At 68.0% G+C, this 21,196-nt stretch overlaps 1 protein-coding gene across 1 annotated transcript; it reads left to right on the plus strand.

The window, feature by feature from the left end:
• The first annotated feature begins 1,389 nt into the window (after positions 1–1,389).
• Positions 1,390–20,994, plus strand: LOC138817910 (interleukin-17 receptor A-like). Its single transcript, XM_070008689.1, has 12 exons — positions 1,390–1,542; positions 6,540–6,564; positions 7,137–7,283; positions 7,752–7,864; positions 9,704–9,830; positions 10,235–10,286; positions 10,909–11,068; positions 12,741–12,824; positions 14,166–14,250; positions 15,356–15,457; positions 16,880–16,921; positions 18,149–20,994. The coding sequence occupies exons 1-12, from the start codon at positions 1,390–1,392 to the stop codon at positions 19,552–19,554; spliced, it is 2,496 nt and encodes an 831-aa protein (XP_069864790.1). The 3' UTR covers positions 19,555–20,994.
• The last annotated feature ends 202 nt before the right edge of the window (positions 20,995–21,196 follow it).

A 21,196-nucleotide genomic window follows, 5' to 3' on the forward strand; every position in this document is an offset into this window, starting at 1 on the left:
AGGAGGGGGGCAGGAAGAGAGGACAGGAGGGGGGCAGGAAGAGAGGACAGGAGGGGGGCAGGGGGAGGACAGGAGGGGGGCAGGAAGAGAGGACAGGAGGGGGGCAGGAAGAGAGGACAGGAGGGGGCAGGGGGAGGACAGGAGGGGGGGCAGGAAGAGAGGACAGGAGGGGGGCAGGAAGAGAGGACAGGAGGGGGGCAGGAAGAGAGGACAGGAGGGGGGCAGGGGGAGGACAGGAGGGGGGCAGGAAGAGAGGACAGGAGGGGGGGCAGGAAGAGAGGACAGGAGGGGGGCAGGAAGAGAGGACAGGAGGGGGGCAGGGGGAGGACAGGAGGGGGGCAGGAAGAGAGGACAGGAGGGGGGCAGGAAGAGAGGACAGGAGGGGGGCAGGGGGAGGACAGGAGGGGGGGCAGGAAGAGAGGACAGGAGGGGGGCAGGGGGAGGAAGGGGTCAGGGGTCAGGAGACAGCTGAGGTGGATGATGGGTGACATGGATGGATAGCTTCGGGTGATGGGTGACAGCTATGGAGATGATAGATGATTGATAGGAGACAGATAGGTATCGATGATGGACTGTAGGTGGGGGTGACTGATGGGTCAGACGGATGCAGAGGTTCGGGTGTCAGCTGGATGATCACAGGTGATCGAGGATAGAATAGAGAGCTTGGCAGGCGGTACAGACACAGACAGCCGGCAGGACGTGGATGATTGGTGGATGCCGGCTGCCGCAGTCGGGTGGCTTGGCTGGTGGGGGGGGTGTGGGTGTGGGTGTGTGTGCGCATGCGTGCGGCCCGGGGCGCGAACTCGGGGCCGGCGCCGTCCCTGGGCTTCGGAGCTCCGGGCGGGGCTCTGGCCGGTGAGCCGCGGCTCCACTCCCGGCTTTGGGGGGCGGCGCGGGGCCGGCCGTCCTCGGCGGGACGGCTCCGAGCCACCGGAAACGGCGCGGGCGGGGCGGGGCCTGGCGGGGGCGGGGCCTGGCGGGGGCGGGCCCGCGGCGGGGCGGGGCCTGGCGGGGGCGGGGCCCGCGGCGGGGCGGGGCCTGGCGGGGGCGGGGCCTGGCGGGGGCGGGGCCCGCGGCGGGGCGGGGCCTGGCGGGGGCGGGCCCGCGGCGGGGCGGGGCCTGGCGGGGGCGGGGCCCGCGGTGGGGGCGGGGCCTGGAGGGGGCGGGGCCCGCGGTGGGGGCGGGGCGGGGCCCCACCCAGGCGCCCAGCCCTCGCGCACCTGCTAGGCCCGGGGCGGGGCCACGGAGCAACACGCCTCTCGGCCCCGCCCACCGAGGCCCCGCCCCTCGGGGCCCCGCCCCCGCGGCGGGAAGCCGGAAGCGAGGCGCAGGGCGCGCGCCAGGCCCCGCGGAAGGCGACCGGGCGGCGGCTCCTCCGCGGCCGCGGCCATGGGGGCCCCGCTCCGCCCGCGCCCCGGCGCCCCGCGGCCCGCGCCGCCGCCGCTGCCGCTGCTGCCGCTGCTGCTGCTCCTGAGCGCCCCCGCCCCGGGCCGCGCGGCCCCGCGGCTCCTCGACCGCCCGGCGCCGGCCTGCGCGCAGGAGGTGAGCGCGGCGGGGGGGGGGGGGGGGGGGGGGACATGGGGATGGGGGGACACAGGGACTGGGACAAGGGGCGTGGGAACCGGGAACGGGGGGGGGGTCAGGGTCTGCACAGGACCAGGACCAGGGGCAGGGGCAGGATCAGGACCAGGGGCAGGGGCAGGACCAGGACCAGGGGCAGGACCAGGGACAGGACCAGGATCAGGGGCAGGGGCAGGACCAGGGGTAGGGACAGGATCAGGGGCAGGACCAGGACCAGGGGCAGGACCAGGACCAGGACCAGGGACAGGACCAGGATCAGGGGCAGGACCAGGACCAGGGGCAGGGGCAGGACCAGGACCAGGGACAGGATCAGGGGCAGGACCAGGACCAGGGCAGGGGCAGGACCAGGGGCAGGACCAGGGGTAGGGACAGGATCAGGGGCAGGACCAGGACCAGGGGTAGGACCAGGACCAGGGGCAGGACCAGGACCAGGGGTAGGACCAGGACCAGGGGCAGGGGCAGGACCAGGGGCAGGACCAGGACCAGGGGCAGGGGCAGGACCAGGACCAGGGGCAGGACCAGGACCAGGGGCAGGACCAGGACCAGGACCAGGGGCAGGGGCAGGACCAGGGGCAGGGGCAGGACCAGGACCAGGGGCAGGGGCAGGACCAGGGGCAGGGGCAGGACCAGGACCAGGACCAGGGGCAGGGGCAGGACCAGGGGCAGGACCAGGACCAGGGGCAGGACCAGGGGCAGGACCAGGACCAGGGGCAGGGGCAGGACCAGGACCAGGACCAGGGGCAGGGGCAGGACCAGGGGCAGGACCAGGACCAGGACCAGGGGCAGGACCAGGGGCAGGACCAGGACCAGGACCAGGGGCAGGACCAGGGGCAGGACCAGGACCAGGGGCAGGACCAGGGGCAGGACCAGGGGCAGGACCAGGACCAGGACCAGGGGCAGAACCAGGACCAGGACCAGGGGCAGGACCAGGACCAGGACCAGGACCAGGGGCAGGGGCAGGACCAGGACCAGGGGCAGGGGCAGGACCAGGGGCAGGACCAGGACCAGGGGCAGGACCAGGACCAGGGGCAGGGGCAGGACCAGGACCAGGGGCAGGACCAGGACCAGGGGCAGGGGCAGGACCAGGACCAGGGGCAGGACCAGGACCAGGGGCAGGGGCAGGACCAGGGGCAGGACCAGGACCAGGACCAGGGGCAGGGGCAGGACCAGGGGCAGGGGCAGGACCAGGGGCAGGGGCAGGACCAGGGGCAGGGGCAGGACCAGGGGTAGGGGCAGGGGCAGGGGCAGGACCAGGGGCAGGCAGACTGTGGGGCTGGAGGCAGGGGGCAAGGGCAGCAGGACCACTGTGGGGAGACTGAGGACCATTACCCACACCACCCCCACCCCGACCCCAACTCCACCCAGCAGCAAAACGCTGGACTCCGGTGTCAGCTGAGGTAGGGCCTTGCCCACTGTTTGCCCAGCCGGCCTCAACCCACTGATGTCTGGGTCCGAGGAGCTGGGATCACAGGTCTGAACCCCCAGGCCGGCCTGGATGTTTCTGAAAACCTCACGCAGGCCCACGCCCCCCACCCCACGCCCCACCACGCTGGTCTAGGAAGGGAAGCTGGCTGGCGTGAGCGGTGGTCCTGCCTGTCAGGACGCGCCAGCTGCCTGGCAGTGCAACTCCTGCGGCCCGCGCAGTTTCTTCTTTAAAAAAAAAAAACTCACCCTGCCTCCCCCTTCCAGGAAAACACGCCCTCCGCTCCCCCTCTTCCACTTTCTGGGGTTCCCTGCCCAGCTCCCCTGTCCCCACACCGGCCAGAGAGGCCGCTTGGTCTCTGAGTCAGAGGATGTGACACAGAGGGACATTCCTCCTTAATCTAACTTTGTGTGTGATCTGTCCAAAAGAAGGTCAGGACAACGTGACTCCCCCAAAGAGAAGTGTTTTCAGGGTGCGCAGTGTTGAGAAATGTCCCCGGGCCCTTCCTGCTGCCCTCCAGAGGTCTGGAGGCCAGGGAGCCACAGGGGTGCAGGTTGGGGGCACCGGCTGCAGCCGGCCTGGGGCGAGGGTCGGGTGGAGTGTGTGGGAGGCTGGGCTAACGGGCCCTGAGGGCTCTTGCGGATGGGGGGGAGCCTGGGGCTCACACCTCCTGCCTCTGAGCCTCTCCCCCAGGGAAGCCCTGAGCCACACACTTCCACAGCCGGACAGAGCTCTGTCTGCCGCCTCCCCTCCCCCTTCCCTCAGCCTGCACCTGCTCTGGAGGCTGAGATCTGAGGGTCCCGGGTAGAGGCTAGGAAAGTCTGAGCCAGAAGTGGTGCTGTGGCTCTAGAGGTAGAGCTCCAGCCTTGAGCAAGGACAGAGCCCCAGACCCTGAACTCAAGTCCCAGGACCACACCAAAAATAAAACAAAAACCTCCGATTTCTCTTCCTTCTCCTCTTAGTGGGCACAAGATGAGGCAGGGAGGAAGGAGGTCAGAGGGCATGCCACAGCCTCTCCACAGCTCAGTCCCCAGTACTGCCAACGTGAGGAGAACCAGAGCTGTGTGTAAACGCCCCTGACGCTGCTCCCACAAGCAGGAAGCTGATACCTGATCTGGCTATTTTTAAAGCTGGGTGGGTGGGTGGTTTTTTGTTTTTCTCCTTGTTGTGGTTTTTATTTATTTAGCGATACTGAGAGTTGAGCTCAGAGCCACACCTGTGCCAAACAGGTGCTGTACCACTGAGCTACAGCTCTGCCCCAAGAACAGGACCTCGGAAGCCGTCAGCCGTAACTCCTAGCCGGGCGCGGGTGGCTCACGCCTGTCATCCTAGCTACTCAGGAGGCTGAGATCTGAGGATCGAGGTTCAAAGCCAGCCTGGGCACAAAAGTCCATGAGTCTCTGATCTCCAATAAACCACCAGAAAACCGGGAGTGGCACTGTGGCTCAAGCAGTAGAGCACCAGCCTTGAGCTGAAGAGCTGAGGGACAGTGCCAGGCCCAGAGTTCAAGCCCCACGACCGACCAAAATAAAGAAAAGAAATAACCGTTAAGGAAGAAATCTTGGACAGCACAAGACCTTCGCTAGTACCATCAAAATAAGTCATAAACATTTTCTTTGCATTATTATAAGCTACCTAAGTGCAAATTCTGTGTTGGAATTAAATTCTAAAGAAAATGTCCATGATTTCTTCCTCTGGGTCAATGTTTTTATCTCATCTTTTACCTATTTTTATTCATATTAACATCATAGATAAGCCATCTCTTCACTAGTTTTAATTTAATTTTTAATTACTTTTTTTTTTGCCAGTCCTGGGGCTTGAACTCTGGGCCTGGGCACTGTCCCTGAGCTTCTTTTGCTCAAGGCTAGCGCTCTACCACTTGAGCCACAGCACCACTTCCAGCTTTTTCCGTGTAGGTGGTACTGAGGAATGGAACCCAGGGCTTCATGCATGCGAGGCAAGCACTCTACCACTGAGCCACCTTCCCAGCCCATGTAATTTCTTTTTTGTTGTTGGTGGTCATGTGGGTTGAACTCTGGGCCTGGGTGCTGTCCCTCATCTCTTCAGCTCAAGGCGAGCGCTCTACCACTTGAGCCACTTCTGTTTTTCTGGTGGTTTATTGGAGATAAGAGTCTCACGGACTTTTGTACCCGGGCTGACTTTGAACCATGATCTTCAGATCTCAGACTCCTGAGTAGCTAAGATTACAGGTGTGAGCCACCAGTGCCTGGCTTTAATTACCTTTTTAAGTACTAAAGTATTTTTTTTAAGCCTCACTCTAAACCTGCTCTCCTGATGTTGACCTCTAAATAAGCATGTGCGTATTTGTTTAATTCTCCAGTTGTCCAGTTTAGATATCATCTGCTGACTCTTCTGGGGCAGGGGAGGGGAGCAGTACTCAAAAGGTTGAACTCGGGGTCTACAGCTTGCTGGCCTTGTTCATTCTCCTGGCCGTCTCGCACTGAGTCACACCGCCAGTCCTGTTTTTTGCTGCCTATATTGGAGATAGTCTCACCATCCGCCCGGGCTGGGGCTGGCTTCAAACCTTAATCCTCCTGAGTACGATTACAGGCTGGAGCCGCCAGTGCCCACCATTACCTGCTGCCTTATGACCAATGACAGTTCTGTCTCGCCCCCTCCCATCCTGCCAGGGCATTCCCGCGGGGGTCCACTGTCTGCAGGGGTCCACTGCCCGCAGGGGTCCAGTGCCCGCAGGGGTCCACTGTCCGCGGGGGTCCACTGTCTGCAGGGGTCCACTGTCCGCGGGGGTCCACTGTCCGCGGGGGTCCACTGCCCACAAGGGTCCACTGCCCTCAGGGGTCCAGTGCCCGCAGGGGTCCACTGCCCACAGGGGTCCACTGCCCACGGGGGTCCACTGCCCACAGGAGTCCACTGCCCACGGGGGTCCACTGTCTGCAGGGGTCCACTGCCCACGGGGGTGCACTGCCCACGGGGGTCCACTGTCTGCAGGGGTCCACTGCCCACGGGGGTCCAGGGCCTGCAGGGGTCCACTGCCCACGGGGGTCCACTGTCTGCAGGGGTCCACTGCCCACGGGGGTCCAGGGCCTGCAGGGGTCCACTGCCCACGGGGGTCCACTGCCTGCAGGGGTCCAGTGCCCACGGGGGTCCAGTGCCCGCAGGGGTCCACTGCCCACGGGGGTCCAGTGCCCGCAGGGGTCCAGGGCCCGCAGAGGTCCACTGCCTGCAGGGGTCCAGGGCCTGCAGGGGTCCAGCGCCTGCAGGGGTCCACTGCACACCGGGATCCACTGCCTACTCCCAGTGTCCTGAGAAGTGAGCGGGCCTTGGGCCTCAAGGCTCGCAGCGTGTACTGGCCCTTAAGGCCCAGGTGGTTGGAGGGAGATCCTGAATCCAGGCTCTGCCCACCCCAAGAACTGTTAGCATTCCACCTTGTGGAACGTCCCCGGGTCCCTCTCCTCGGCTGGGCAGAGGAAGGGCGTGGGAAGATGTCCCCGGAGTGCTGCGGGCTGCTGCGTGGCTTTCCCTCCCAGGCGCTGACCACCTTCTCCTCCCACAGGGCCTGCGCTGCGCCGTGCACAGCAGTAAGTTCTCTGCTTCCTTTCCTTGTGCCTCAGGGACCCCAACAGTGCCGCCCTTCCCTCCTGCGCCCCGTCTCCACAGCGTTTCCCCAGAACCCACCCCCAGCACCCCCTGAACCCACGGAGCCCCGCCCCAGGTCCCTCCCCAGAACCCACCCCCAGTGCCCCCTGAACCCATGGAGCCCCACCCCAGGTCCCTCCCCAGAACCCACCCCCAGTGCCCCCTGAACCCATGGAGCCCCGCCCCAGGTCCCTCCCCAGAACCCACCCCCAGCACCCCCTGAACCCATGGAGCCCCGCCCCGGGGTCCCTCCCCAGAACCCACCCCCAGCGCCCCCTGAACCCACGGAGCCCCGCCCCGGGGTCCCTCCCCAGAACCCACCCCGAGGGTCCCCTGAACGCATGGAGCCCCGCCCCAGGTCCCTCCCCAGAACCCACCCCCAGCGCCCCCTGAACCCACGGAGCCCCGCCCCGGGTCCCTCCCCAGAACCCACCCCCAGCGCCCCCTGAAGCCACGCCAGCACAGTGGCCTCTGGGCGCCGCCCTCAGCTGCTGCCCTCCTCCCCGGCTCCCAGGTTCCTGCCTGGACGACAGCTGGGTCCACCCTCGGAACCTGACCCCCTCCTCCCCCAAGCTCATGAGGACCCAGCTGGGCGTGGCCCTCACTGGGCATGGAGACCGCGTCCCTGTGCTGCTCATCCAGTGGACCCTGCAGACGGACGGTGAGTCGGGCCAGCGGTCGTGGGGCCTGTGGCTGCCACCGCCCACAGACAGCACGGCCGTTCTTCTGTCCAGACTCGGCCCTGGGCTGACTGAATCCATCACTGCAGTTGCAGCCGGTCTGTGTCCATCCCACGCCCCTTCACAAAACACCCCACATTTTAACCGCCACACTACAAACTCGGGAACCCGTTGGTTGGCCAGGGCGAGAACTTTCTGAGGCAACCCCGCGCCTCTCGAGCTGGGACCCGGGCTGTGTCCCAAGCCCGCGTGCTCACGCCGGCCCTGGCGTGGGGCCGCTGCCCTCCACGCGAGACCACACGGCCAGCACCCTGCGTACTGGCCCTCGGCCCCGGCCAGCCGAGCAGCCTCCGTCTGCAGAGCGGGGTCAGGGGAGCGGGCGCAGGGACGGGGCAGGCCGGGGGCGAGGCCTGCCCGGGCCGCGGCTGACGCCCCTCCTCCACCTCCAGCCAGCATCCTGTACCTGGAGGGCACGGAGCTCTCCGTCCTGCAGCTGAGCACCAACGAGCAGCTGTGTGTCAAGTTCCAGTTCCTGTCCAGGCTGCAGCACCATCACAAGCGGGTACGGAGAGGGAAGCCTGGCGCAGGGCTGTAACCCAGCAACAGGGGGGTGCGCGGGAAGACCTGAGCCCGGGCTGGCCAGGGCACAGAGCAAGACCCCACCTTGGGAGTCACAAGTGAGAAGGGACTGGTCCGGCCCCGGTGGCTCACGCCTGTCACCGAGAGCTGAGGGGCAGAGTTCAAATCTGAAAGATTCTCATCTGCAACTAAAAGCTAGAAGTGGAGCTGTGGCACAAGTGGTAGAATGCCAGCCTTGAGCCACAAACAGCTCAGGAGGCACCCAGGTCCTGAGTTCAAGGCCCACCCACCCCCGAGAAAAGGAAGCTGGAGTCTTCCGTACACGTCCACCTGGAAGATAACACACAGAGGTGCGCACTTGCCTGCGGCACAGGTGCACGCACACGCACATGCATGCACATACGCACATGCATGCACACGCACATGGGCACACACGCACATGCACACGCATGCACATACTCACGCACACGCATACACATACTCACGCACACACATACACATACTCACGCACACGCATACACATACGCACACGCACATGGGCACACACGCATGCACATACTCATGCACACACGCACACATGCACACGCACACGTATGCACATACTCACGCACACACACTCACGCACAAGCCCGCTCTGGGGCCTCCGGAGCTGGAAGCTCGCCCCCACGGCTCCCCCTCCCCTCCATCCCCTCGCATCCCCCCTTCGCCTCAGACTTCAGTTTTCTCACTAGAAAAGCGATGAGACTCCATCTAGGGAGAAGAGAGGCACATTGTAGACACTGCGCGCACTCGGGGTGGGGTGGGGTCTCATTCCTGTTTTGGGGAGAGGTGGGGGGCTCATCCATCTCCCTCCCTCCTTCCCTCCCCTCCCTGTCCCTCTCTTCTCCCCTCCTCCCTGCCCTCTCTCCCTCCTTCCCTCCCCTCCCTGTCCCATCCTCCCTCTTCCCTCCTCCCTGCCCTCCCTCCTGCCCTCCCCCTCCTTCCTGCCCTCCCCCGCCCTCCTGCCCTCCCCCTCCTCCCTGCCCTCCCCCTCCTCCTTGCCCTCCCTCCTGCCCTCCCCCTCCCTCCTGCCCTCTCCCTCCTCCCTGCCCTCCCTCCTGCCCTCCCCCTCCCTCCTGCCCTCCCCCTCCTCCCTGCCCTCCCTCCTGCCCTCCCCCTCCTCCCCGCCCTCCCCCTCCTCCTTGCCCTCCCTCCTGCCCTCCCCCTCCCTCCTGCCCTCTCCCTCCTCCCTGCCCTCCCTCCTGCCCTCCCCCTCCTCCCTGCCCTCCCCTTCCTCCTTGCCCTCCCCCCTGCCCTCCCCCTCCCTCCTGCCCTCTCCCTCCTCCCTGCCCTCCCTCCTGCCCTCCCCCTCCTCCCTGCCCTCCCCCTCCTCCTTGCCCTCCCTCCTACCCTCCCCCTCCTCCCTGCCCTCCCCTTCCTCCTTGCCCTCCCCCCTGCCCTCCCCCTCCTCCCTGCCCTCCCCCTCCTCCCTGCCCTCCCCTTCCTCCTTGCCCTCCCCCCTGCCCTCCCCCTCCCCCTGCCCTCCCCCTCCCTCCTGCCCTCTCCCTCCTCCCTGCCCTCCCTCCTGCCCTCCCCCTCCTCCCTGCCCTCCCCTTCCTCCTTGCCCTCCCCCCTGCCCTCCCCCTCCTCCCTGCCCTCCCCTTCCTCCTTGCCCTCCCTCCTGCCCTCTCCCTCCTCCCTGCCCTCCCTCCTGCCCTCCCCCTCCTCCCTGCCCTCCCCTTCCTCCTTGCCCTCCCCCTGCCCTCCCCCTCCCCCCTGCCCTCCCCCTCCCCCTGCCCTCCCCCTCCCCCCTGCCCTCCCCCTCCCCCTGCCCTCCCCACAGTGGCGGTTCAGCTTTGAGCACTTTGTGGTGGACCCTGCGGAGGAGTACGAGGTGACGGTGCACCACCTGCCCAAGCCCTTCCCCGACGGGGACCCCAACCATCAGTCCAGGAGAGTGGTGGTGCCTGGTAAGAGCCCCCGGCCCCGCCCTCCGCCCCGGTCTACCCTGCCCGTCACGCTGCCCACACACGGGGCCAGCCTTGGGTCCGCCCGTCGGTGAACGCCCAGAGCCTTGCAGGCACGCTGGCCTGGCAGGCCCCCTGCCCTGCCTTCTGCTGCGCCCCACCCTGCCCTGCCCTCTGCTGCGCCCCGTGAGCGCTCACCCTGCCCTGCCCTCTGCTGCGCCCCGTGAGCGCTCACCCTGAGCCCGGGGACTCAGGCTGTGCTTGTCCAGACTGGCGAACTGACCTGAATCCCACCGCCCCCCCCCCCCGCGTGGCCCGCTGCCGCTCACACAGCGTCCTCCCCCCTGCGTGGGGTGGGGGACTGCGGCAGCAGGGACTCACCGCCGCCCCCTGCTGGGTGTTTGCAGGCTGCCAGGACCCCGTGATGAAGACAACCACACCCTGTGTGAGCACAGGCAAGTGCTGCCCAGAGACCCTTCCCTGTGCGCCCTCGCCCCACCCGCGGGTCTGCGGAGACCTCCCCCGGCACCCCCGCGGGTCTGTGGAGCCCCCCCCCCGGCACCCCCGCGGGTCTGCGGAGACCTCCCCCCCCCCGGCACCCCCGCGGGTCTGTGGAGACCTCCCCCCCCCGGGCACACCCGCGGGTCTGCGGAGACCCCCCCCCGGCACCCCCGCGGGTCTGTGGAGAACCCCCGGCACCCCCGCGGGTCTGTGGAGACCCCCCGGCACCCCCGCGGGTCTGCGGAGACCTCCCCCCCCCCCGGCACCCCCGCGGGTCTGTGGAGACCTCCCCCCCCCCGGGCACACCCTCGGGTCTGCGGAGACCTCTTCCCCCCCCCCCCCGGCACCCCCGCGGGTCTGCGGAGACCTCCCCCCCCCCGGCACCCCCGCGGGTCTGTGGAGACCTCCCCCCCCCCGGCACCCCCGCGGGTCTGTGGAGACCTCCCCCCCCCGGCACCCCCTCGGGTCTGCGGAGCCCCCCCCGGCACCCCCGCGGGTCTGCGGAGACCTCCCCCCCCCCGACCCCCACCGGTCTGCGGACCTCACCCCCCACCCCGCGGCCCGTGTCCCCGGCAGGCAGCCTGTGGGACCCCGGCATCACCGTGGAGATCCTGGAGGCCGGGCAGCTGCGGGTGGGCTTTACCCTGTGGAACGAGTCCACCCCGTACCACGTCCTGCTCAGAAGCCTGCCCGGCTCGGAGAACCAGAGCTGCGGGGAGCAAGGACAGCCCGTGCCGGCGGTAACCACAAAGCGGGTCCCGGCCCCCTCCCCCACACCAGCCCCTCCCCCACACCCGGCCCCCTCCCCCACACCCGGCCCCTCCCCCACACCAGCCCCTCCCCCACACCCGGCCCCCTCCCCCACACCAGCCACTCCCCACACACCTGCCCCTCCTGAGGCCAGCCCCTCCCCACACCCGGCCCCTCCCCCACACCAGCCCCTCCTGAGGCCAGCCCTGGTCACGTCCCCATTTCCGGCTCCTCAGGTTCCTTGCTGTGGGTGGAGCAGCTGGTTGGGCCGGCCCCCTCCTCGGCCCCTGCCCCGCCAGCCCCGCGCCCCCTGCCCTCTGTCTGTGTGGCTGTCTGCTCTACTTCCCTTTTCTCTGTTTCTTATTTTTGGCGGATGGGGATTGCACTGGGGCCTTGGGCTTGCTCCGAAGCTGCTCCACCACTTGAGCCACACCCCCAGCCCAATTTGTTGTTGTCCATGGTGTTGGTAGGGCTAGAACTGGGCCTGGGTGCTGTGCTAGGCTAATGCTCTACCTCTTGAGCCGCAGCACAGCGTCTAGCTTTGTTGCTGCTGTTGGCTGTTTTTCAGGGTGGGGTCTGTCTTTGTGCCCTGCTGGCTTGGACAGTGACCCCCTGCCTGCGCGTCCCTGTGGCTGGATGCCAGGCCTGTGCACTCCCCAGCCAGGGATGGGGATGACTCCTGCAGGCCGAGGGGAGAGATCCTCTGGACTCTGCCTTGTTTTACAGGCTTGAGCCACCTCACCTGCCCACGCCTCTCCCCGCCGGCTTCCTGTGGGCCAGGTGGTCTGTGAGGGGGCCCGTCCCCACAGAGGGCCCGTCCCCACGGAGGGCCCGTCCCCACGGAGGGCCAGGCCTGTCCCGACGGAGGGCCAGGCCTGTCCCCACGGAGGGCCCATCCCCACGGAGGGCCCGTCCCCACGGAGGGCCAGGCCTGTCCTGTCCCCACGGAGGGCCCGTCCCCACGGAGGGCCTGTCCCCACGGAGGGCCCGTCCCCACGGAGGGCCAGGCCTGTCCCCACGGAGGGCCCGTCCCCACGGAGGGCCCGTCCCCACGGAGGGCCCGTCCCCACGGAGGGCCAGGCCTGTCCCGTCCCCATGGAGGGCCCGTCCCCACGGAGGGCCAGGCCTGTCCCCACGGAGGGCCCGTCCCCACGGAGGGCCCGTCCCCACGGAGGGCCAGGCCTGTCCCCACAGAGGGCCCGTCCCCACGGAGGGCCAGGCCTGTCCCCACAGAGGGCCCGTCCCCACGGAGGGCCCGTCCCCACGGAGGGCCCGTCCCCACGGAGGGCCAGGCCTGTCCCCACAGAGGGCCCGTCCCCACGGAGGGCCAGGCCTGTCCCCACGGAGGGCCCGTCCCCACGGAGGGCCCGTCCCCACGGAGGGCCAGGCCTGTCCCGTCCCCATGGAGGGCCCGTCCCCACGGAGGGCCAGGCCTGTCCCCACGGAGGGCCAGGCCTGTCCCCACAGAGGGCCCGTCCCCACGGAGGGCCAGGCCTGTCCCCACAGAGGGCCCGTCCCCACGGAGGGCCCGTCCCCACGGAGGGCCCGTCCCCACGGAGGGCTCGTCCCCACGGAGGGCCCGTCCCCTGTGACTTCCTTGTGCATGTCCCCAGCAAGCAAGCTCTGACCCACTGAGAACCTTACGCTCCTCCTCTCCTCCAGCCCAGACAAGAGCAGTTCCACCAGCGAGGCAACGTCACCTTCACTCTGTCCGACGCCCAACGGTGCTGTCTCCACCAGGTCCAGGTGGGTGTGCACGGGTGTGGGGCGTGCACAGGTGTGGGGGTGTGCACGGGTGTGGGGGCGTGCACAGGTGTGGGGGTGTGCACGGGTGTGGGGTGTGCACGGGTGTGGGGGTGTGCACGGGCGTGGGGCGTGCACGGGTGTGGGGTGGGCACGGGCGTCGGGGGCGGGCACGGGCGTGGGGTGTGCATGGGCGTCGGGGGTGTGCACGGGTGTGGGCTGTGCACGGGTGTGGGCTGTGCACGGGCGTGGGCTGTGCACGGGTGTGGGGCTGTGCACAGGCGTCGGGGGCGGGCACGGGCGTGGGGTGTGCATGGGCGTCGGGGGTGTGCACGGGTGTGGGGTGTGCACGGGTGTGGGGTGTGCACGGGCGTCGGGTGTGCACAGGTGTGGGGTGTGCACGGGCGTGGGGTGTGCACGGGCATGGGGCGGGCACGGGCGTCAGGGGCGGGCACGGGCGTGGGGTGTGCACGGGTGTGGGCTGTGCACGGGCGTGGGGCGGGCACGGGCGTCGGGGGCGGGCACGGGCGTGGGGTGTGCATGGGCGTCGGGGGTGTGCACGGGCGTGGGGTGTGCATGGGCGTCGGGGGTGTGCACGGGTGTGGGCTGTGCACGGGCGTGGGGCGGGCACGGGCGTCGGGGGTGTGCACGGGCGTGGGGTGTGCACGGGCGTCGGGGGTGTGCACGGGCGTGGGGTGTGCACGGGCGTGGGGTGTGCACGGGCGTGGGGCGTGCACGGGCGTGGGGCGTGCACGGGCGTCGGGGGCGGGCACGGGCGTGGGCTGTGCACGGGCGTGGGGCGGGCACGGGCGTCGGGGGCAGGCACGGGCGTGGGGCGTGCACGGGCGTCGGGGGCGGGCACGGGTGATGTCGGCCTTCACGCTGCAGAGTGGAGCTCTGGGGAAGGCAGCTCATACCCCGACTCCAGGTGCCCCACAGCCTGCTCCCGCAGCCGCGGGGGGGGCGGGGGAGGGAGGTCTTGGTCTTAGGCCTTTGGGAGAGGCTGGGGTTTGAACACAGGGTCTCTGATTTGCTAGTCAGGCACTCTGCCCCCTGAGTCACGCTGTTCTCTCACCCTGTGTTGCCGGAACCACAGACGTGCACCCCTACGCCCGGCTTGCCGGTTGAGATGGGGTTTCACTAGTCTTTTTCCCAGGCTGGCCTTGAACCCCCGGCAGCCGGGATCCCAGGTGCGATCTGCCCTGGCTGCCTTGCTGCGCAGCATTGCTCAGGCTGTGCCGAAATCGGGCTCAAGCAGCCCCACTGCCTCCGCCTCCAGAGTAAAAGAACCGCAGGCGTCACCCCCGCAGCCCAGCCTCTTGACGCCCGTCTCCCCTCCCCCAGATCCAGCCGTTCTTCAGCAGCTGCCAGACCGACTGCCTGAGACACGCGGTGACCGTGCCCTGCCCCGAGCCCCCGCCCACCCCAGGTAGGAGCCCTGTCCATCCCAGCCTGAGCCCCCGCCCTCCCCAGGTAGGAGCCCTGTCCATCCCAGCCTGAGCCCCCGCCCTCCCCAGGTAGGAGCCCTGTCCATCCCTGCCCCCGCCCACCCCAGGTAGGAGCCCTGTCCATCCCTGCCCCCGCCCACCCCAGGTAGGAGCCCTGTCCATCCCTGCCCCCGCCCACCCCAGGTAGGAGCCCTGTCCATCCCTGCCCCCGCCCTCCCCAGGTAGGAGCCCTGCCCCGAGCCCCCGCCCTCCCCAGGTAGGAGCCCTGTCCATCCCTGCCCCCGCCCTCCCCAGGTAGGAGCCCTGTCTATCCCTGCCCCCTCCCACCCCAGGTAGGAGCCCTGTCCATCCCAGCCTGAGCCCCCGCCCTCCCCAGGTAGGAGCCCTGTCCATCCCGACCTGAGCCCCCGCCCTCCCCAGGTAGGAGCCCTGTCCATCCCTGCCCCCGCCCTCCCCAGGTAGGAGCCCTGTCCATCCCGACCTGAGCCCCCGCCCTCCCCAGGTAGGAGCCCTGTCCATCCCTGCCCCCGCCCTCCCCAGGTAGGAGCCCTGTCCATCCCGACCTGAGCCCCCGCCCTCCCCAGGTAGGAGCCCTGTCCATCCCGACCTGAGCCCCCGCCCTCCCCAGGTAGGAGCCCTGTCCATCCCGACCTGAGCCCCCGCCCTCCCCAGGTAGGAGCCCTGTCCATCCCCGACCGCGGGGACGTCACATGAGCTGCCCAGGCCCTCAGGGCATGCCAGGCCCTGCCAGAGCACGTGGGGGATGAGTGCACCTTCCCCCTTCCTCCTCAGTCATGGGAGACCGTGGCTGCAGGGCGCCCCCTCCCCCTCCCCCCTGTCCCCGGGCAGAGGGAGGCGTCCCTGAGCGGCTCAAGGGCTCTGTGGACACGGGTCTGAGGAGCGGGCCGGGCTGCAGTCCTGCTGATGCTCGAGAGCAATATTTCTACCCCCCACCCCCTGCTGTGCTGTTGCCGCAGAGTCCTTTGCAGGTAAGCTGGGGGGGGGATTGGGGGGTTGGGGGAGGAGGAGGGGGAGGCCTCCCGGGGTGCGGGCTCCTGGGAGCACGCTCACGCTCTCCTACCGCAGACCGCGTCCCCCTGTGGGTGTACGGCCTCATCACGGGCGCCGCCGTGCTGCTGGTGGCCTCCGTCATCCTGCTGGCCATCTGCATGACATGGAAGCTCTCAGGTAAGGCCCAGAGGCCGGAGCACAAGCCCAGGCCGCCCGCCCTCCCTCCCTCCCTCCCTCCCTCCCTCCCTCCCGCCCTCCCTCCCGCCCGCACAGCCCTGCCGGCCCGGCCCAGCGTGGACCAGGCTGTGCTCGCGGCGGACTCGGCTAGCCAGCCCTGCGCCCGCGTAGCTCAGTCAGCATCACTAAGGCCAGCGGGTGCGAGGAGCCCCCCCTGGCATAAACAGCCCCTTCCTGAACCCCAGACTCGTCTATCCCAGATCAGAGGAGACGAGACAGCCGCACGTGGTGGAGAGGGTTGGGTCCAGACCCGCGTCACCCACCTGGCCCCCGGCCCCACCTCCCTGGCTTTGCAGCCATGGGACGATTCCCTAACAAACCTTAGGTTCTGTCTTCCGTGAGATGGGGGGACAGGGACCCCCAGGGCAGAGGCAGGGCTGTGGGTTCCTGGCACCCCCCACACCATGACTGTTAGGTGTGAATTGTTAGGGATTGCTGTGTGTCTCAGGATCGGTGTGACTCACTGGAGATTGCTGTGTGTCCATGGGATCTAGTGTGAATCACTGAGGATTGCTGTGTGTCTCCGGATCGTGTGTGAATCATTGGAGGCTGTTGTGTGTCCACAGGATAGGGTGTGAATTGTTGGAGATTGCTGTGTGTCCTGGGATCCAGTGTGAACCATGGGGGATTGCTGTGTGTCCCAGGATTGGGTGTGAATCATTGGGGGTGGTTGTGTGTCCACGGGATCCGGTGTGAATCATTGGGGGTGGTTGTGTGTCCACGGGATCTGGTGTGAATCATTGGGGGTGGTTGTGTGTCCACGGGATCTGGTGTGAATCATTGGGGGTGGTTGTGTGTCCACGGGATCTGGTGTGAATCATTGGGGGTGGTTGTGTGTCCCAGGATTGGGTGTGAATCATTGGGGGTGGTTGTGTGTCCACGGGATCCAGTGTGAATCATTGGGGGTGGTTGTGTGTCCGTGTTGTGTCACGTGACTATTGCTTAGGGACGGCTTCTGCTCCTTATCTCAGAAGTACTGGGGAGCTGTGGAAGGGGCGGGGACGGGCGCTCCGGCACGGTTGGTCATGGAGTCTGTCCCAGCTGTGGGACCCGCCCCGGGCCCCCTTCTCCCCCGCACGTGGGGTCTCGGTGCCCAGCCAGGCGCCTCCGGCAGCAGCGGCGGACTGGCTGTGTGCCGAGCCCTTGGCACGGGACGCACCGCAGTGCGCCGGGGCTGCTCTCGGGTCGGCGGCGCTCCCCGGCCGCCTGCCGGGTCTCGTGGGGGGCTGGAGGCGCCGGTGTCGGCCGGGTGGTCTCGGCCCGCTGGAGGACGCCGGTGTCGGCCGGGTGGTCTCGGCCCACTGGAGGACGCCCGGCCGCGTCTCTCCGCAGCCTCTCTCCAGTGGGTTCTTTCTTCCACAGGGTCTCGCCACGGGAAGCACCGTGACCAGAGCAAGCACACAGGTCAGCGCCCTGGCCACGCGGGGCGGGTGCGGGGCGGGGTCCACGCAGAGGACACGGAGCAGATGGGAGGGGTGTACCGGACCCCATCTCCACCCCATGGTGGGTCAGCGAGCTCTGCGTGGAATCCCAGCTGCTCGCGAGGCTGAGATCTGAGGATCGCGGTTCAGAGCCAGCCCCAGCAGCAAAGTCTGTGAGACTCAACTCCAGTGAGCCACCAGAAAACCAGAAGTGGCGCTGTGGCTCAAGTGGTAGAACACTCGCCTTGAGCAAAAGAGCTCAGGGACAGCGCCCAGGCCCAGAGTTCAAGACCCACAGTTGACAAAAAAGAAAGCACCTGTCTTGAGGCTTAGTTCAAATGGTAAAGCACCCTCAGTGAGCCAGCCACCAGAGGGGGAGGCCCCAGGTGTCACCCCGGAATCAGCACAAAGCAAATTCATCTGCATACAGCCAGGGGTCAGGTGGGAAACGGAGGGTGCTTTTCACACAAGGCAGAGACTGGGTTTTCTCAGGAAGGTCAGGCAGCACCCAGCAGCAGTTTCTAGCACCGTCTAGCCCTGTCTAGCCCTGTCTAGCACCGTCTAGCCCCGTCTAGCTCTGTCTAGCTCCTTCTAGCTCCGTCTAGCTCTGTCTAGCCCCGTCTAGCCCCGTCTAGCCCCGTCTAGCCCCGTCTAGCTCCGTCTAGCTCCTTCTAGCCCTGTCTAGTTCTGTCTAGCCCTGTCTAGCTCCGTCTAGCTCCTTATAGCCCTGTCTAGTTCTGTCTAGCGCTGTCTAGTCCCGTCTAGCTCCATCTAGCTCCGTCTAGCTCCGTCTAGCTCCGTCTAGCCCCGTCTAGCCCCGTCTAGCCCCGTCTAGCCCCGTCTAGCTCCTTCTAGCCCCGTCTAGCCCCGTCTAGCCCCGTCTAGCTCTGTCTAGCTCTGTCTAGCCCCGTCTAGCTCTGTCTAGCTCTGTCTAGCTCCGTCTAGCCCTGTCTAGCTCTGTCTAGCCCCGTCTAGCTCTGTCTAGCCCCGTCTAGCTCCGTCTAGCTCCTTCTAGCCCCGTCTAGCTCTGTCTAGCTCTGTCTAGCCCCGTCTAGCTCTGTCTAGCCCCGTCTAGCTCTGTCTAGCCCCGTCTAGCTCCGTCTAGCCCCGTCTAGCCCCTTGCTAGAGGCTGCCTGCTCTCCCCACCCTGGGGGCCGGCCAGCAGGGCAGAGGGCCCTGGGAGTGAGTCCACCGCCTCTCGTCTCCACAGACGTCCAGCCCGCCGTGGACCTGACCCCGCGGCTGCTGAAGCCCAGGAAGGTCTGGATCGTCTACTCGGCCGACCACCCCCTCTACGTGGACGTGGTCCTCAAGTTCGCCCAGTTCCTGCTCACGGTCTGCGGCACCGAGGTGGCCCTGGACCTCCTGGAGGAGCGGACCATCTCGGAGGTGGGGGTGCTGAGCTGGGTGGGGCGCCAGAAGCAGGAGGCGGCCGAGGGCGGCTCCAAGATCATCGTCCTGTGCTCCCGAGGCTCCAGGGCCAAGTGGCAGGCCATGCTGGGCGGGGCGGGGCCGGCCATGCAGCTGCGCTGTGAGCGCCAGCGGCCGGCCGGAGACCTCTTCACGGCCGCCATGAACGTCATCCTGCCCGACTTCAAGAAGCCGGCCTGCTTCGGCGCCTACATCGTCTGCTACTTCAGCGACCTCAGCGGGGAGCAGGACGTGCCGGACCCGTTCCGCATCACCTCCAGGTACCCGCTCATGGCCGGCTTCGAGGACGTCTACTTTCGCATCCAGGACCTGGAGATGTTCGAGCCGGGCCGCATGAACCGCGTCGGGGAGCTGGCCGGGGACAACTACCTGCGGAGCCCCAGCGGCCGGCAGCTGGCCGAGGCCGTGCAGCGCTTCCGCGGGTGGCAGGCCCGGTGCCCGGGCTGGTTTGAGTGGGAGAGTCTCTGCGCGCCCGACGGCGCAGAGGCGGACGCGGACCCGTGGCTGGACGCGGGGCTGTGTGGAGGCCCGCCACCGCCCGGGCCCGCCGTGGCCAAGCAGACGCCGCTGGTGCGGGAGCCGGCCCCCGCGGGCGGCCTGGCCCTGGCCCTCCACCTGCCCCCCGCGGGGCGGGGCCCGGCCAGGCTGGAGCCCCGGCTGCCGCCCGAGGGGGTGCCAGCCGCCCGGGCCCTGCGGGCCTCGGTGCTCCCCGCGGAGGGGGTCCCCACGGCCCACGCGGTGGAGCCCCTGCCCCCCGCAGCCGCGCGTGCAGCCAGCTGGCTGGCCGGGATAGGGGACCCCGAGGCCCACCCCCTCCTCCCGGCGGCCAGCCCGGACCGGCCCCTGGAGGGGGAGGACGCGCGGGAGCAGCTGGAGGACCTGAGGCTGGCCCTGCTGTGCGGCTGGGCCCCGGGGGACCCCTCCGAGGGGCAGCAGCGGCAATCCCTGCAGTCCGACCAGGGCTACATCTCCAGGAGCTCGCCGCAGCCCCTGGACGGGCTCCTGGACACGGAGGAGCCGGAGCCGGGCACGTCCGCCCCGCCGCTCTCAGCCGAAGACCTAGAGAGCCTGCGGCACCTGCAGCAGCAGCTGCTCTTCCAAGAGCTGTGCAAGAGCCGGGGCTGGGGCAGCGCAGGGGCCCAGAGGCCGGAGGCCGGGGACAGCCCCGCCCCGCCCCCACCCTGACAGGACACACAGACAGCCCCGCCCCCACCCTGACAGGACACACGGACAGCCCCGCCCCCACCCTGACAGGACACACGGACAGACCCCCCCACCCTGACAGGACACACGGACAGCCCCGCCCTCACCCTCACAGGACACACGGACAGCCCCGCCCCCACCCTGACAGGACACATGGACAGCCACACCCCCACCCTGACAGGACACACGGACAGCCCCACCCCCACCCTGACAGGACACAGGGACAGCCCCGCCCCCACCCTGACAGGACACACGGACAGCCACACCCCCACCCTGACAGGACACATGGACAGCCACACCCCCACCCTGACAGGACACACGGACAGACCCCCCCACCCTGACAGGACACACACAGCCCCGCCCCCACCCTGAGAGGACACACGGACAGCCCCGCCCCCACCTCGAGGGGCTGGTGCCCACACGTGGTGGACGCCTGTGGTCCCAGCCCGGGGGAGGCTGAGTCGGGAGCTGGAGCCATGAGCAGGTTCTGAGGGGCAGAGCCAGGCTCGGGGAAGGACAGATGGCCTCTGTCACCTTCCCTTCTGACCCAGCCCTGTAAGAAGCCACTGGCTTGTGTCTTACAGGGGGGCCGCCTGAGCCCCTGCCAGGCTGAGCAGGCCAGCCCTGCTCCCACCTGCTCTGCCCCGGCCAGCTCCCCACCCGCTCCCCTCCACCCTGGCCAGCTCCCTGCCCGCTCTGCCCTGGCCAGCTCCCTGCCCGCTCCCCTCTGCCCCGGCCAGCCCTGCTCCCACCCTCTCTGCCCTGGCCAGCTCCCCGCCCACTCCCCTCCGCCCTGGCTAGCTCCCCGCCCACTCCCCTCCGCCCTGGCCAGCTCCCTGCTTGCTCTTCCTCCCTCTTTGCCTCCTCCTGGCAGGGTGTAGGCGTGGCCACTGCATCACAAGGGAGGGAAGCAGCCCACACGGGCCAGGTGGCCGCCACAGACCCAGTGAGCTGGGGTTTGGGCTCTTCCCGAGGCCCAGGTCCCGGTCCTCGCCGGGGCTGGCCTCCTCAGCCTCCAGGAGCCCCAGCCCTTCTCGCGTCCCACCCAGCCGGGTCCCCGCCTCCCTCGCTCTGCTGTCTTCCCTGCTTCAGGGCGGCCATGCTCCAAGGCTCCTGCAGTATTTCCCTACAAAGAATCTGACTTCCTCACTGTGCCTTTTAAGAACTCATGCATCTAATCCCAGCAACTCAGGAGGCTGAGATCTGAGGATCACGGCTCAAAGCCAGCCCAGGCGGGAAAGTCCGAGACTCTGATCTCCAGTGAACCACGAGAAAACTAGAAGTGGTGCTGTGGCTCAAGTGGTAGAACGCCCGCCTTGAGCTGAAGAACTCAGGGACAGCGCCCAGGCCCCAAGTTCAAGGCCTACGACCAACAACAACAAAGGACCAGCACATAATTCAGTAAATCTCTTTGATGACAAACATGCTAGCCAGGTGTGGTCTATAATCCCAGCTACTCTGGAGACGAGCATGGGGAAGGTCATGGTTTGAGGCCAGTTGGGGCCAAGAGTTGTTGAGACCCCATCTTCACACAACCAGACAAGTGGTGTGGTGTGAATCTGTCATCCCGGCTGCGTAGAGGATCCCTGTCCGGTCTGCCCCAAGCCAAAAGCAGAAGCCACCC

Source organism: Dipodomys merriami, unplaced genomic scaffold (assembly GCF_024711535.1).
Source record: "Dipodomys merriami isolate MVZ:Mamm:240054 unplaced genomic scaffold, mDipMer1.0.p SCAF_703, whole genome shotgun sequence".
NCBI lineage: Eukaryota > Metazoa > Chordata > Mammalia > Rodentia > Heteromyidae > Dipodomys > Dipodomys merriami.